Here is a 17,498-nt window from a genome sequence, read left to right on the forward strand (position 1 = left end):
ATGCCTGGTACTTTTGACGGTGCACAGAGTTAGGCCGCCTCATCAGAGTAAGGTGCACCACCTTCACTGCCTGCGCTCCCCGCGACCGTTTACACACCAAATTGCACCAAGCCAAACCATCTGCTAGCCAACAGGTGAGCTCTTGAACACTCATGAATGCCTGGTACTTTTGAAGGGGCACAGATTTAGGCCGCCTCATCAGAGTAAAGTGCACCTTCGCCGGCTGCGCTCCCCGTGACGGTATGCACACCAAGTTGCACCAAGCCAAACCATCTACTAGCCAACAGGTGAGCTCTTGAACACTCATGAATGCCTGGTACTTTTGAAGGTGCACAGAGTTAGGCCGCACTATCAGACAGAGCAAAGGATACAACAACCTGCGCCAATCCTCGCGATCGTAACGCACACCAAGCTGAAACAAACCAAACCCTCTACTAGCTAACAGGAGAGCTCTTGAACACTCATGAATGCCTGGTACTTTTGAAGGTGCAAGAAGCTCGGCCGCCTCTTCAGAGCAAGAGGCACCACTCTACTAACCTCCAAGCCAGCCCCCTAACAGCCAACAGGCTCTAACGCAATCATGATTTCTTGGTCTAAGATCTTGCACACCCTGGCGACGTTTCTTGTCAAAACCGCCAAAAATAGCTCCACTGAAGAGCATATTAAATAAATTTAATCTTTGAGATTTCTACTGCCTTTTACATTAATGTCTCTACTGCTATTAAAAAGACATTCCTTACCTTATGAATATGGAATAGAAGAGACTGGGCCATAAATGACCATTCTGGCTTAATGCGTGTTACTAAACGACTGCACATTGAAGAACGGCTTAGTTTTCTATATATTGTTTAGTTCAAGCCTAGATTCTCACTCAGTTAGGTTCTTCTAAAAGTTAAATCCTCATAATTTCAGATTCAGCAAAGCCAACCGAAGCCAGCGGGCGACCCACCACCGGTTTTGGAGGCCAGCCTCAGTGACCATGTGAACGCGCTGTGGAATGACCAAACACCGATCTGCATCGAGGTATGTCAACAGTTCCACACCGCACTCAAAGCTTCCGTGCTATTATGAAGCCTGGGTCATAACAAAGGTTTTAATGTTACTCCTGACATTTGGTTAGGTCGACGGCTATGGCTATCTATAAATAAATAAATAAATATTTACGGGACAAATTACACAGATTGAGTTAGTCTCGAAGTAAGTTCGAGACTTGTGTTACGAGATACCAACTCAACGATACTATATACATACATACATACATACATAAAATCACGCCTCTAATTCACGATACTATATTTTATAATAAATACTTATATAGATACACATCCAAGACCCAGGCTAATCAGAGAAAGTTCTTTTCTCATCATGCCCTGGCCGGGATTCGAACCCAGGACCTCCAGTGTCACAGACAAGCATACTACCGCTGCGCCACAGAATCCGTCAAAATATCCTTATATCAGAGCCAGCCCTGGATGGGGCACGTCCTGAATACATTTTCTATGGGTTGAAGTTTTGTTGACGGTATGGGCTATGGACATGTGTGATAGATAGCATCTATAGATCATGTATAAAACGATATATATCCATCCGGCTCGAAGGACCAAATGTTTAGATAACACTAGTCTACAAGGTTCGGGCAACAGAACACTGACCTATATCACGATGTAGCACTAGCATTACTGATTACAAATATGCTTACCAAAATCTGTCTAGACGTCTGGTTTTTTTTTAAATATTTTTTTTTTATAATTTACCCGCATACAGGCTAAGATAAAAATGTAGATGATAGTCAACTATTTATTTGAGGGTATCTTTATAATTCATATGATATGATAGATAGACAAGTATAAAATGAGGGTATCTTTATTTTTCTTATGACACTACTACACAACAAATACTGGCTTTGCGTATTTTCTGTAATAACTTGGTTATATTTAAAATTTGTTATTAAAATGAGTGAAAATTCTGATAAAATAAGTTGTGTGAATTCCCCTGATACGTTTTGCTTCATTTGTGGCAATTTTACACCCGTAACTCAAAGGAGACCAGTAAGTGAGAATGTTAAAGTGATGTACGAAGCGTATTTCGGTTTTACAATTGGTCACCAAAATAAAAAATGGGCTCCTCATATTTGCTGCATTACTTGTGTTGCTAGTCTGAGAAAATGGATGACTGGCAAGCGTTCTTCGATGCCGTTTGCAATGCCAATGATGTGGCGTGAGCCTACTGATCACAGCTTGGACTGCTACTTTTGCTTAACTAAGACCAGTGGACATTCCAGGAAGACGAAAATCAATATTGTCTATCCTGATACTTCTTCATCTACAAGACCTGTTCCGCATGGCCAAGAATTTCCAATACCGGTTCCACCACTCGATATTGCTTCCACTAGTGCAGATTGTATCAGTAGTGCACCTTCAGCATTTGATCCAAATTTTGTGATAAGTACCTACTAATGAACCCCACTTGATAAATCAAGCTGAACTTAACGATTTAGCCCGAGACCTTAACCTTACAAAAGAAAACGCTGAACTTTTGGGCTCCAGGTTACAACAATGGAATTTATTAGCAAAAGAAACAAAAATAAGTGTGTTTAGAGATCGTAACAAACATTTGTCTACGTTTTTTACTTCTGAAAACAATGTCTGCTTTTGTACAGATCCAGATAAACTAATAGAAAATTTAAATATTTCTCATCAGCCCAATGAGTGGAGATTGTTTATAGATTCCTCTAAATCGAGTCTTAAGGCGGTTTTGTTGCACAACGGAAATACAAAACCATCGATTCCTGTAGCTTACGCTTATAATATGAAGGAAACTTACGAAAATATGTCCCTTATCCTTAGATCTATAAACTATGATCGTTATAAATGGCAGCTATGTGGAGATTTAAAGGTCATAGCTTTGTTACTGGGTCTTCAGGGAGGTTTTACCAAATTTTGTTGCTTCCTTTGTCTCTGGGACAGCAGAGCAACTCAAAAGCATTACATTGACAAAGAATGGCCTAATAGAGATTCTTTTGAACCAGGAAAAGAAAATATAAAATTTGTGCCACTTGTTGATCCCAAAAATGTTCTTCTGCCCCCTCTTCATATCAAGTTGGGACTAATAAAAAATTTTGTAAAAGCTCTGAACAAAGAAAGTACTGCTTTTCTATATTTAAAAAGCGTTTTTCCTAAATTGAGTGACGCTAAACTGAAAGAGGGTATTTTTGTGGGTCCGCAAATAAGAAAACTGATGAAAGATGAAGACTTCGAGAAAAAGTTAAATGACACCGAATTACAAGCTTGGAAGTCATTTCAAAATGTGGTCACAAACTTCTTAGGGAATAGAAAAGCAGAAAACTATAAAGAACTTATAGAAAATCTGCTGAAAAGCTACCAAAAAATGGGCTGTAGAATGTCGCTGAAAATTCATTTTTTGCACTCACATCTAAGTTTCTTCCCCGAAAATTTGGGAGCTGTGAGTGATGAGATGGGTGAAAGATTTCATCAAGACATTCTTACGATGGAAAAAAGATATCAGGGTCGATGGGACTCCGCAATGATGGGCGATTACTGTTGGTTCCTTACAAGAGAATCAGATTGCGAATATAAAAGAAAATCTCCACATTCAAAGGGAAAAACAACTTTAGAATAGATTATATACATTATTAATAATTTTATGTGTTTATTTTTTATTAATTACAATGATTTCTTGCTATTTTATATCTCGGTTTTTTATTTTTTCTGTAACAAATTGTACAATTAATAAACAAAAAAAAAAAAAAAAAACCTGACGTCTAGGCAAAATTCTAAGCTCAGATTCGAATTAAGCGTGGTCGTTTTACCTAGAATATCATACTCTGGTCTCTGTTGCTCTCCTTAACTTCAATTTTGTTGGGTAGTGTAATTAGCCGGGATGTAAAATAACAAAACTGTGTGTTGGTAAAAATAAAGAAAACTATATTAAAAAATCTTAAAACATAAAAACAATCCTAACTATAATTCGTCTTAAACCATTGTTGTAAAAATTAACAAAAAAAGCTCGTCATTTTTCATTTTACAAAAATTTACTTTTTTTCTTAGCGGCCAGTGCGCTATACAACTTTAAACAGTAGAATTCAGATGAGCCCCGAAGTGACTCGTCTGGTCTGACGTGATTCTAAAGAAATTCTACTGAATAAATGCCTAATTATTCCCTCGCCTTTAAGACTTTCGTTGTAAGCAGAGTGTTTCTATTCTATAGGTGGAGCGCCGATAAATAAGGATATTTTATGAGTTTTTATCTGTATTCTATTATCTAGTGCCGTGTGGTTCCCGGCACCAATACAAAAAAGAATAGGACCACTCCATCTCTTTCTTTCCTATGGATGTCGTAAAAGGCGAACCGGCGTCCTGGCTTGCGAACTTGGGATTCTTTTCAAGGCGATGGGCTAGCAACCTGTCACTATTTGAATCTCAATTCTATCATTAAGCCAAATAGCTGAAGGTGGCCATTCAGTCTTTTCAAGACTGTTGGCTCTGTCTACCCCGCAAGGGATATAGACGTGACCATATGTATTTATGTATGTTTGTATCTGTTTTTCCAGGTCCTGCTAGCCCCGGACTGCCCGGAATGCTACACGTCTGTGAGCTCTCAGCACGCCAGCTTTGACAAGCACGCGCCGAAGGCCCTCCTGCTGGAACGCTGGACCATACGCCCTCAGCAGCACAAGTATGTACCGCTAGTTATTTTATGATGTCCTGGTAGTTTTTGGACACTCTTTATGATGCTGATAGACCGCGTATTGCAGCGCAAGTAACCGCTTGGTTTTGGTAAGGTCTCCTGGAAAGTTTTAAGGTTCCCTCCCCCTTCTGCTGGAGCGGTACATACTTGTGCTGCTGCGGGCGTATGTATACGCCCGCAGCAGCACAAGTATGTACCGCTCCTTGTTTTATGATGTCCTGGTAGTTTTTGGACACTCTTTATGATGCTGCTAGACAGTTTATGATGCTGCTAGACCGCCTATTGCAGCGCAAGTAACCATTTGGTTTGGTAAAGGTCTCCTGGAAAGTTTTAAGGTTCTCTCCTCCTGCTGGAACGCTGGACCATACGCATTCAGCAGCACAAGTATGCACCGCTCGTTGTTTTATGATGTCCTGGTAGTTTTTGAACACTCTTTATGATGCTGCTAGACAGTTTATGATGCTGCTAGACCGTCTATTGCAGCGCAAGTAACCACTTGGTTTTGGTAAGGTCTCCTGGAAAGTTTTAAGGTTCTCTTCTCCTGCTGGAACGCTGGACCATACGCCTGCAGCAGCACAAGTATGTATCGCCCGTTGTTTTATGATGTCCTGGTAGTTTTTGGACACTCTGCTAGACCGCCGGGGAAAACGGGGGAAATTATTCCTCTTTGAGGGCTTCAATGATGCCCAAAATAACTATTCCACGCGGACGATGTCGCGGGCACAGCTAGTAATAACTATAACTTAACACAATATATATAATCTATATCTACATATCCCATTTAATTAATTCCAGGGCCACAGAGGCACCAGCGTGTATAACATCACAATGGCTGCTGAACGCCGTGAGATCACAGTTACACTTCTCCCAGTTGGCCGCTTGGATCGCGACGTTGAGGCAGAGCAAGGGAGACGAGGGGCCGCGCAGGTGCGTACTTCTCTTTTCATATCTTCTCCAATTCAAATTCAAATTCAATTCAAATTCAAAATTTTTATTCATTATTATAGGATACTTCATATCGCTTAATAATTGTCAAAACGTATGGTTTAACAACATTGGTTGACGTCAAATAAATTACTTAAAACAACCTTTTATGAGTCTCTAGAGTACTTATTTTGAAGTACATAATCTGAATACTGCATGATGTTAACATTAACAATGATTTAAATCCTTATGCGGTCTTTAAATCTATGTAAATACATGCATATAATCACGTCTATATCCCTTGCGGGGTAGACGGAGCAAACAGTCTTGAAAAGACAGAAAGGCCACGTTCAGCTGTTTGGCTTTATTAAAATTCAAATACTTCATATCACTTAATAAATTACATTTTATTTTTCTTTTATAAGTTGTTTTAGTTTGAAATCATTATGTGTTTTAGATATTGCATTATAATTTTAAATAAATAAACTTAATATTTATGATTCAAATAAATATGTAATAAACTTAAACCCTCGACCCCCTTTCATTCTTCATTAATTTTTATGAATAGTTAATTTTTAAAGAGGTATCTTGATCAAAATTAAGGTCTTCCTGACAAAGGGTCAGGTCTTGACCTGACCCCCTGTTTTGTACCCGAAACCGCCGAGCTTGCATGAAGGGAGTTAATGAATGTGGATGAAGCGAAGGAAGGGTGCAGAGATCGTGGCAAGTGTATAAATGTAGTATCTGCCAACCCCTCCGGGAAAGAGGCGTGATTTTATGTATGTATGTTTAGTTCATTTTCACTGCTCGATAGCACGTCATTTATAACTCACTAGCTGTGCCCACGACTTCGTCCGCGTGAAATAGTTATTTTGGGAATCTTTAAAGCCCTCAAGGATGAATAATTTTCTCCGTTTTTTTCACATATTCCATTATTTCTTTGCTCCTTATAGTTGCAGCGTGATGTTATATAGCCTAAAGCCTTCCCCGATGAACGGTCTATTCAACGCAAAAAGTATTTTCAATTCGAACCAGTAGTTCCTGAGATTAGCGCTTTCAAACAAACAAACTCTTCAGTATTATAATATTAGTATTAGTACCCGAAACCGCCGAGCTTGTGTGAAGAGAATTATGAATGTGGATGAAGCGAAGGAAGTATGCAGAGATCGTGGCAAGTGTATAAATGTAGTCTCTGCCTACCCCTCCGGGAAAGAGGCGTGATTTTATGTATTTACTAGCTGTCCCGGCAAACGTTGTTTTGCCATATAAATAATTTTTAAGTAGGTACTTAATTTATAGTTTAAAAAAAAATGTAAAGGGTGGACAACCCTTAACACTTAGGGGTATGAAAAATAGATGTTAGCCGATTCTCAGACCTACTGAATATGCATGCAAAATTTGGTTAAAATCGGCAAAGCCGTTTCGGAGGAGTACGGAGACAAACATTGTGACACCAGAATTTTATATATAAGATGTACCTATGTATGTATAGATGTCGCGATGAAATTCCCAAAGAAACCTCCACCTCGCGTTTCAGAAGTAAACTGAGCCGCGAAACGTGCAACTTCAAGAAGATCGAGGGTAATTGTGAGGAGCTGGTGGACCGCCAGCTGAACATCGTATACTGGATCCGGTCGCCCGGGGAGTTCCCGGCGGCGGAGTTCGCCAAGACGCCCACTGACCACAATTTCCCCGTTACAGATATCGGAAGCAATGTCTACCTCAAGGTAATATTTTTTGCAGGGAATGACCCCCAGAATGTGAATAAATACTCGTACCTTTATACCGGACAAATCACATTGAGTAATTGACATCGTAACTTGATCAAATTAAGGACGTCCTGGTAAAGGGTCAGGTCAAAAGTGCCCGAAACCGCCGAGCTTGCATGAAGAGAGTTATGAATGTGGATGAAGCGAAGGAAGTATGCAGAGATCGTGGCAAGTAGTGTCTGTAGTCTCTGCCTACTCCTCCGGGAAAGAGGCGTGATTTTATGTATGTATGAGTAATATGAAACTTCTATAACTAATTAAGGTAGCTGATCTTTCGTTGTTTTATAGAATCCATTTTAGAAAGTTTGTAAGGGAACTCTTTGAACTATAGAATAAATAAATAAATATTAAATAAATATGTACGGGACAAATTACACGTATTGAGTTAGCCTCGGAGTAAGTCCGAGACTTGTGTTATGAGATACTTTAGCAACGATACTATATTTTATAATGAATACTTATATAGATAAACATCCAAGACCCCAGGCCAATCAGATGAAGTTCTTTTCTCGTCATGCCCTGGCCGGGATTCGAACCCGGGACCTCCGGTGTCACAGACAAGCGCACTATTGCTGCGCCATACAGGCCGTCATAAGAAAGAAGTGATAGGGACTTTAAATGTATCAATGAATTATTCCACAATGACCTAAAAATGACCCTTGAATGACCACAAACTACCCAGATCAGATATAACCCACAAAATGATATATGACCTTAAAATTAACACTTATTGTAAACATTTACAACAAACATTTAGCTTACCGTTGGTTTTTGAGTGTCTTTCAAATTAAATCTGTCTTTATTCCTTGTCAGGTTCTACTCGAAAGCCTACCACGAATCGACGAAATCCCAACACTGAAATGCTCATGCGCACCCAAGCGCCGACCAAGCAAAGAACTCCCATCGACCACTCACGATGATCTAGTTAACATATTGAATGATCTCACTATAACCCCTAGTGCTACGGAAGATAAAAAAATCGTTGATGACAGAATGCACACGACATGTAGCGAAAACGGTAAACACAAATGCAACTGTGACGACGAATCTGAAGATAATCGGAGGGCTTCCACTAATTTAAGTCAAGAAACAAAAAAACTGGACGAGAGACGGCTAAAAGAAATCGCTAAATATAAAAGGAGACTGAGAAAAGAGAGCAAATTGAAAAAGCTATGTGACAGCACGTCTTCAGAAGGCGACGGTCTTAAAGTTAAAGAAACGCACACCTCTATACCTATACTGCAAGCGGCCAGATTCGACAGATTCAGAGCTATAGGATGCTACAGGAATCAGACTTATTTAACATTGCCAGCGTCCAGGATCGAAAGTAAATCGCCTTTCGTCGAAACTGATACTGTAACACCAGCAGAATTCAAAAAAACCAATACTGTAGCCACGCAAACTGAAGATTTCTGTCAATATGGTCACCCTTTGCAAATATCGTGTGACGGGTGCAAAGTTAACGAAAGGGGAATGGTTAGATCTGACGCTAACTATAATTTAGCCTCTTTGAATCCGTCCGAGGTATTATTGGACGCTATAAACAGATGTTCCGACAACGGAGCTAGAAGAAAGTGCGAGGGAGACGACAATGTTTTCAAAAAGCATAAATGTGATAATAGTGTTAGTTTAAAAAGTGATAATTATAGTGATTTTATTAAACGACCGCAGTACAGACGGTATTTACCCATTATGGATCGTATAAATGATGTGGTCAGTGACAGGAACAGGAGGACTGATGAAATGGAGTTGCTGCGTCTGGATAAAGATGACACTGTGTTCTTAGTACCTAAGATTGATGCTAAAAGGCAGAAAACGTATTCTATTAACGAGGATGATTATGTTTTATTGGAGAAATGTGACTATGGGACGTTCGATAGATCGGACATGGACAGTCCCAGCGAAGAGGGTTGTCCTGATTTGAAGAAGTTGCAGGATCAGGTGCCGTCTCCAACGGAAGTTGATAGGTTTCGTTGGAGATTTGACTCGGCGGCGTCCATGGTATTCCACACCAAGACCGGCCTGCCGTTGACTTCGAGTCCAGCGCCATTGAGGAGGGGCAACAACTGCTTCGATTTTGACGACTCGATTAATGGAATTTCTGGTATTAAGAGGTGAGATGAGTTTGTGGACTTTTTTTTGTGGATGTTGTCTAATTTGATTTTGAGTCTGACTTTACCGCCTTTTACGACATCCATGGGTGGGTACACAGAATCCCAATTTGAATTTTGAATCTCAATTCCATCATTTAGCCGTACAGGTGAATGTGGCCTTCTTGTGTTTTTAAGACTGTCGGCTCTGTCTACATCGCAAGGGATATAGACGTGACTATATGTATGTATGTAGATATGCGCATTTTTTTAACAGAGTGATTTTGCTCAGCCCGAGGATTTGACATTATTGACGAGGATTTATGATGACCTTATTAGGGTGATTTTCTACCACCCTGGGGTGCATGTCTTAGCGGTCATGATTCTTCCGGTATCACCGACTAACTAACTAACCTATTTCACCCACAGCGCCCTCTTCCACCCGATCTCCCCCGCGGCGCCGCGGCCGCCCGCGTCCCCCGCGTCCCCCGCGTCGCCCCCGCCGCGCCCCGCGCCCGCGCCCCGCCCGCCGCCCGGCAAGGGGGGGGCGCCCAAACTGAGGATCGGGCCCAGCGCTGGACTACTTGGTGAGTACATAGTCTTTGGAAGTAGGCATGTGAATTTGAAGAATGTGGATGAAGCGAAAGAAGTAGTCTCTGCCTATCCCTCCGGGAAAAGGCACTTTTATGTATGTATGTACTGTACAAGTCTTGAGTACCAAGTCTCGGGAAGTAGGCCATGTAAAGTTGAATGATGTGGATGAACCGTCTCAAGTCTCCGCCTATTCCTCCGGGAAAAAGGCGTGATTTATGTTGTATGTATTGTATGAACAAGGTTTTGGAAGTACCAGGGTAACATAAAATAACGGGAGTCAGTTGTTTGAGTATTGGGCTCAACGCTGGACTACTCGGTGAGTACAAAGTCTTGGGAAGTGCCGATGAAGAGACAGCGGATGAAGCAAAAAAAGTATGCAGGGATCACGGCAAGTGGATAAATGTAGTCTCTGCCTACCCTTCCGGGAAAAAGCCGTGATTTTATGTTGTATGTATGTATGAATAAGGTTTTTGAGGTACCAGGGTAACATAAAATAACGGGAGTCAGTTGTTTGAGGATTGGGAAGTAGGTATGTCAAGTTGAATAATGTGGATGAAGCGAAAGAAGTATGCAGGGATCGTGTGGCATGTGGATAGATGTAGTCTGCCTTCCCTTCCGGGAAAAAATCGTCATTTTTACCTATTTATGTATGTACAAGTCTTGGGCAGTACCAGGGTAACATAAAATAAAGGGAGTCAACTGTTTGCAACATAAGTTTTCTGTAATTTAATTTTCCACTTCAGAGAGTTCAGAATGTACAGTATGGGTGTTTGTTACTCTTTCACGCAAAAACTACTCAACTGATTACGATGAATTTTGGTATGCGGGTAGCTGAGGGCCCAGAATAACACATAGGCTACTTTTTATCCCAGAGTACCCGCGGGATCGATAAGGTTTCCATGCGGACGAAGTCGCGGGCGGCCTCTATATGTTATCCTGGGTCTTCAGCTACCTACATACCAAATTTCATCGTAATCGCTTCATTACTTTTTGCGTGAAAGACTTACAAACATCCACACTGACATCCCGTCACATACAAACATTCGCATCTATAAATATTAGCAGGATTCCACACACACATTTAACGTTCCATTTCTTTCATAAAATCGTAGGAAGTTTCGAAGAGTCCGCATTGAAGGGCCGTCTTGAACCGGCCGCTACCGTTCACGGTTTTACCGCCGAGTTGGGGGCGTCCGGCGCGTTCTGCCCGCCGCACAAACGGTTGCCGGTTACCGTGTTCTTTTACGCGCCGGGCGGTACTAACGCTCCTTATATGGTGAGTGTTTAAGAACCAGGGTGTGTGTTTGTACAGTAATTTGAAAGAAGTACTGCTGGCCACTAAGAAAAAAAAAAGAAAACATACATACATACATATCATCACGTCTATATCCCTTACGGGGTAGACAGAGCCAACAGTCTTGGAAAGACTGAAAGGCCACGTTCAGCTATTTGGCTTAATGATAGAATTGAGATTCAAATAGTGACAAGGTTGCTAGCCTATCTCCGAAACCGTATCTTACAATGTTAAAATGTATATAATTTAGTTCACTTTTTATAATTTCATGGATGTTAATACCTAATGTATAAACCAAATATAAGTTCAGTGAGTTATATCAGAAAGTGCAGTTTTAATTTCTTTCAAAACAAGTTCCGACAAACATCATAAATTAGTTCTGTAATAAACAGTGTTCAAAGCACTTGTTGTAACATAGTTAAATTAACTCTTTTGATGAATTGTGCTGTTGTGGTTCCCGGCACCAATAGAAAAAAAGGATAGGACCACTCCATCTCTCTACCATGGATGTCGTAAAAGGTTAAGACTAAGGGCTAGGCTTATAAACTTGGGATTCTTCTTTTAGGCGATGGGCTAGCAACCTGCCACTATTTGAATATCAATTCTATCGTAAAGCCAAATAGCTGAACGTGGCCTTATCAGTTTTTTCAAGACTGTTGGCTCTGTCTACCCCGCAAGGGATATAGACGTGACTATATGTATGTATCTATCTTACATCTCACCTGATGGTGAATGAGATTCAAATAATGACAGGCTGCTAGCCCATCGCCTAAAAGAAGAATCCCACGTTTATAAGCCTATCCCTTAGTCGCCTTTTACGACATCCATGGGAACGAGATGCAGTGGTCCTATTCTTTTTTTTTTAATTTGTGCCTGAAATCACACGGCACAATTTTTTTTTTTTTTTTAACATAACAGATATAATTCTGACTCAAAATTCAATTACCAGGGCCACATAAGATATATGTAATTCTTACTCTATAAAATCAACACCAGGGCCACATAAGATATATGTAATTCTTACTCTATAATTCAACACCAGGGCTACATAAGATATATGTAATTACATACATACATACATATGGTCACGTCTATATCCCTTGCGGGGTAGACAGAGCCAACAGTCTTGAACAGACTGAATGGCCACGTTCAGCTATTTTGCTTAATGATAGAACTGAGATTCAAATAGTGACAGGCTGCTAGGCGATGGGCTGCCTAAAAGAAGAATCCCAAGTTTATAAGCCTATCCCTTAGTCGCCTTTTACGACATCCATGGGAACGAGATGCAGTGGCCCTATTCTTTTTTTTATTAGTGCCGGGTATCACATGGCACAAAATATTTTTTTTTTTTAACAAAACAGATATAATTCTGACTTAAAATTCAATTACCAGGGCCACATAAGATATACGTCATTCTTATTCTATTCAACACCAGGGCCACATAAACCTAGGACCGTCCGGCTACCGCGTGGCGCGCTCCGGCACCGTCCAGGTGTCGCTGTTCAACCCCCACGGCACCCTGGTCAAGATGTTCGTGGTGCTGTACGAGCTGACTGCCATGCCGCCGCTGGCGAGGACCTTCCTAAGGCAGAGGACTCTGTATATGCCGGCCGGCGCTGATGCACCTGGGCCCCGCGATATACACAAGTGGCTGAGATACCTCATACATCTAAGGTGAGAGGAATGTCTGGATTTTACATTATGTACATATGTACACTAGCTGTGGGAACTTCCTCAGGTAGAGGGCGCTGTATATGCCGGCCGGCGCCGATGCACCTGGGCCCCGCGATATACATAAGTGGCTGAGATACCTCATACATCTGAGGTGAGAGGAATGTCTGGATTTTACATTATGTACATATGTACACTAGCTGTGGGAACTTCCTCAGGTAGAGGGCGCTGTATATGCCGGCCGGCGCTGATGCACCTGGGCCCCGCGATATACATAAGTGGCTGAGATACCTCATACATCTGAGGTGAGGGGAATGTCTGGATTTTACATTATGTACATATGTACATTAGCTGTGGGAGCTTCCTCCGGCACCGTCCAGGTGTCGCTGTTCAACCCCCACGGCACCCTGGTCAAGATGTTCGTGGTGCTGTACGAGCTGACTGCCATGCCGCCGCTGGCGAGGACCTTTCTAAGGCAGAGGACTCTGTATATGCCGGCGGGGGCTGATGCACCTGGGCCCCGCGATATACATAAGTGGCTGAGATACCTCATACATCTGAGGTGAGGGGAATGTCTGGATTTTACATTATGTACATATGTACATTAGCTGTGGGAGCTTCCTCCGGCACCGTCCAGGTGTCGCTGTTCAACCCCCACGGCACCCTGGTCAAGATGTTCGTGGTGCTGTACGAGCTGACTGCCATGCCGCCGCTGGCGAGGACCTTCCTCAGGCAGAGGACTCTGTATATGCCGGCCGGCGCCGATGCACCTGGGCCCCGCGATATACATAAGTGGCTGAGATACCTCATACATCTGAGGTGAGAGGAATGTGTGGATTTTACATTATGTATACATATATACACTAGCTGTGGGAACTTCCTCCGGCACCGTCCAGGTGTCGCTGTTCAACCCCCACGGCACCCTGGTCAAGATGTTCGTGGTGCTGTACGAGCTGACTGCCATGCCGCCGCTGGCGAGGACCTTTCTAAGGCAGAGGACTCTGTATATGCCGGCGGGCGCTGATGCACCTGGGCCCCGCGATATACATAAGTGGCTGAGATACCTCATACATCTGAGGTGAGGGGAATGTCTGGATTTTACATTATGTACATATGTACACTAGCTGTGAGACCTTCCTCAGGTAGAGGACGCTGTATATGCCGGCCGGCGCCGATGCACCTGGGCCCCGCGATATACACAGGTGGCTGAGATACCTCATACATCTAAGGTGAGGGGATTGTCTGGATTTTACATTATGTACATATGTACAGTAGCTGTGAGACCTTCCTCAGGTAGAGGGCGCTGTATATGCCGGCCGGCGCCGATGTACCTGGGCCCCGCGATATACACAGGTGGCTGAGATACCTCATACATCTAAGGTGAGAGGAATGTGTGGATTTTACATTATGTACATATATACACTAGCTGTGGGAACTTCCTCAGGTAGAGGGCGCTGTATATGCCGGCCGGCGCCGACGCACCTGGGCCCCGCGATATACACAGGTGGCTGAGATACCTCATACATCTAAGGTGAGGGGATTGTCTGGATTTTACATTATGTACATATGTACAGTAGCTGGAATAGTTATTTTGGGCATCATTTATGCCCTCAAGGAATTTTCCCCGTTTTTTTTCACATTTTCCATTATTTCTTTACTCCTTATAGTTGCAGCGTGATGTTGTATAGCCTAAAGCCTTCCTCGATAAATGGTCTATTCAACGCAATTCGAACCAGTAGTTCCTGAGATTAGCGCGTTCAAACAAACAAACAAACTCTTCAGCTTTATAATATTAGTATAGATTAAGTCTGGAGAAGGACATAGGGCTTTTTATCCCGATAAAAACTATAGTTCCCGTGGAATTTGCTGTATTTTTTTGTAATTTCCCTTAAAACATGTGTTTGATTCCTCACTATCCTTTCTGTCACCGTAAAAGTTAAAAGTAGCATCAAACAGGACTCCCTCAAGTAATAACCAAATACATTTCTCATTTTTTCCAGATTTATGACGTCGAAATCCGGTAAACTCTATCTTCACACTGATATACGTATATTAGTATCTAGGAAGGCCGATTTAGACACGGCGACGGCACATTCCGCTCTCTTCAGACCCATTCCGACCAATCAGAAGCCGAATGACAGCGCGACAACCAATAAGAAGCGAGACGACGAGTCCCCAACGAATCCGAGCGGAGCTTCGAGAATTCCGGCCAATCAGAGTGGTTTATCGAGCGAGTTATCGGCCAATGGGAGTGGAGATGAGAAGAGAACGGTTGTAAGGGCTCCGAATAGATTTTTTGGCGGTTGTAGTGATTTTTCGAGCGATATGAGGGAGATAGGGTATGATAATCGGAATGGGGTGTCATACGAGTTGAGGAGTTTCACGTACGCGCCTGAAAACCCGAGATATTCGCCGCGTTAGCATAGTGCCTGAATGTGTATTGTTTATGTATTAATGAGAAATATATTTTTGGTTTTTTTATGACTTTTTTATTTTTGTTGTTGACTGAATGTCAGGATTAAGACTTTTTCTTTCTCCTGGCTTTAGTCTCAGTCATTATTTTGGAGGTCAGTACCCGAAACCGCTGAGATTGCATGAAGAGAGTTATGAATGTGGATGAAGCGATACAAGCGTACTACCGCTGCGCCACAGAGGCCATCTGAGATTAGGACATATAGAGGGTTGTGAGGTTAAAAAAAATCATAATAGTGTGTCTTAGAATCCATTTATTCAATAAATAATAGCCATACAATCTCAGTCATACATCAATTATATAAATTACACGTGAAAAAATAAAAAAAATACACGATATTACTTACATTAATATTTCTGATTACAAAGTTTGTTACTATGTATGTATGTAGGTAGTGTTTGTAATACCAACACTACATATATGTCGCCATCTACCAATTCGATGTAAAATATCCTACTAATATTATAAATGCGAAAGTTTGTAGGTCAGGATGTCAGTATGGATGTTTGTTACTCTTTTACGGAAAAACTACTGAACCGATTACGATGAAATTTGGTATGTAGGTAGCTTAAGACCCAGAATAACATAGTACCTATAGGCTACTTTTTATCCCGGAGTTCCCGCACGATTAATACAGTTTCCATGCGGACGAAGTCGCGGGCGGCTTTTGGTAACTAATAAATCCGAAAGTGAGTTTGTTTGTTGCTTCTTCACTTCTGTTATCTATTGAATAATCTTCTTGAAATATCTAGGATATATAAGAGTCTGGACAAGGACATAGGTTCCAGTGGTTTTTTTTTTTTTTGCTATTTAGTTCCGTTTTACCTAGTAACAAACAATAAAAACGAAAAAGAAAAGAGAAAGAACATTAAAGTGAAACAAACATAAAAAAAATACATATCTTATTGTCATGTATAGGTTTTGTAATGAAAAAAAAGAAGTGATTTTAATTTTTTTGTGTAATGGTAATAAATATCAAATTTAACGTAGTTAATATAAATTAAATTCATCATTAATAATTTACATTAATTTATTAATAATTTTCAATAAATACTTAATTATTAATTATATTTTAAATACAAACTAATTGACTGACTTATGGAAAATAATTAAAATGTCTTTATATTTCTTTATAAATTTGTACTTCGCGGTACGTGTTTGAAAATTTAGAATAAATTAATACTAGTTACATAATATTACTAAAATAAAGTTAATCAAAACTTAGTAAAATAAGAGACAAATACTTCATACAAAATTCTTCAGTTTTCATATGAAAACCCTTGCTTAATAACGACAGAAATCTAAATTTAATAAGTAAAATTTAGTTTCCTGTGGTTCGATGAATTTGTATAAAGAATGTCTTACTGCATGACGTCATTATTAATATAAATTACGAGTTAACATTATTAATATATATATACGTCATGAGTCCATATAAGAGCATAATATTTTTGCATTTTCTAGCTTTCTTATAATACAGGAAACCTTATTATGTACTTTAAATATTATACAAACATTACATTTTGACCGTTTCGGAAGTTTATTTTCCCCCTCTCTCCAACTATGAGCTAAATCAAAAAGATGAAAAGAGAGGTAAGATATGTACATTATCATTTGAAATCCTCTTAATGAAAGTTGATTAAAATAACAACGGGTTATACACCCAATAGTTATACTCTCAATTCTATCATTCAGTCTTTTCAAGACTGCCGGCTCTGTCTACCCCGCAAGGGATATAGACGTGATTATATGTATGTATGCACAAAACGGCTAAACGCCGCTGATAAGTTTTCACTTCAAAAAAAAGAGTTGTATTATTGTAATCAATAGATAAGTAATAAGTATTCTATCTTAAAGCCAAATAGCTGAACTATTAGTCTCTTCGAGACTGTTGGCTCTGTCTACCCCGCATGAGATAAGTCTATTCACGAAGCATGATGAGATGTTTAAATCTCTAATCGTTCTTTCTATCTCGT

At 40.8% G+C, this 17,498-nt stretch overlaps 1 protein-coding gene across 3 annotated transcripts in view; it reads left to right on the forward strand.

Moving 5' to 3' along the window:
* Positions 1–15,528, forward strand: part of LOC106135380 (atos homolog protein A) — a 45,834-nt gene extending 30,306 nt beyond the window's left edge. For 2 of the 3 annotated variants that reach the window (XM_060952710.1, XM_060952709.1), the window contains 9 exons: positions 913–1,023; positions 4,571–4,695; positions 5,503–5,634; positions 7,169–7,358; positions 8,214–9,514; positions 9,920–10,077; positions 11,197–11,360; positions 12,814–13,052; positions 15,050–15,528. In XM_060952710.1, coding sequence (XP_060808693.1) covers positions 913–1,023; positions 4,571–4,695; positions 5,503–5,634; positions 7,169–7,358; positions 8,214–9,514; positions 9,920–10,077; positions 11,197–11,360; positions 12,814–13,052; positions 15,050–15,470 — 2,841 coding nt within the window. In that variant the 3' untranslated portion in view covers positions 15,471–15,528. Of the gene's footprint in view, positions 1–232; positions 288–912; positions 1,024–4,570; positions 4,696–5,502; positions 5,635–7,168; positions 7,359–8,213; positions 9,515–9,919; positions 10,078–11,196; positions 11,361–12,813; positions 13,053–15,049 lie in introns of those variants that run through there. The other variant, XM_060952711.1, reaches the window with a different exon arrangement.
* Positions 15,529–17,498: the final 1,970 nt, after the last annotated feature.

The sequence above is a fragment of the Amyelois transitella genome, chromosome 29, assembly GCF_032362555.1.
Source record: "Amyelois transitella isolate CPQ chromosome 29, ilAmyTran1.1, whole genome shotgun sequence".
In the NCBI taxonomy this organism is placed as follows: domain Eukaryota; kingdom Metazoa; phylum Arthropoda; class Insecta; order Lepidoptera; family Pyralidae; genus Amyelois; species Amyelois transitella.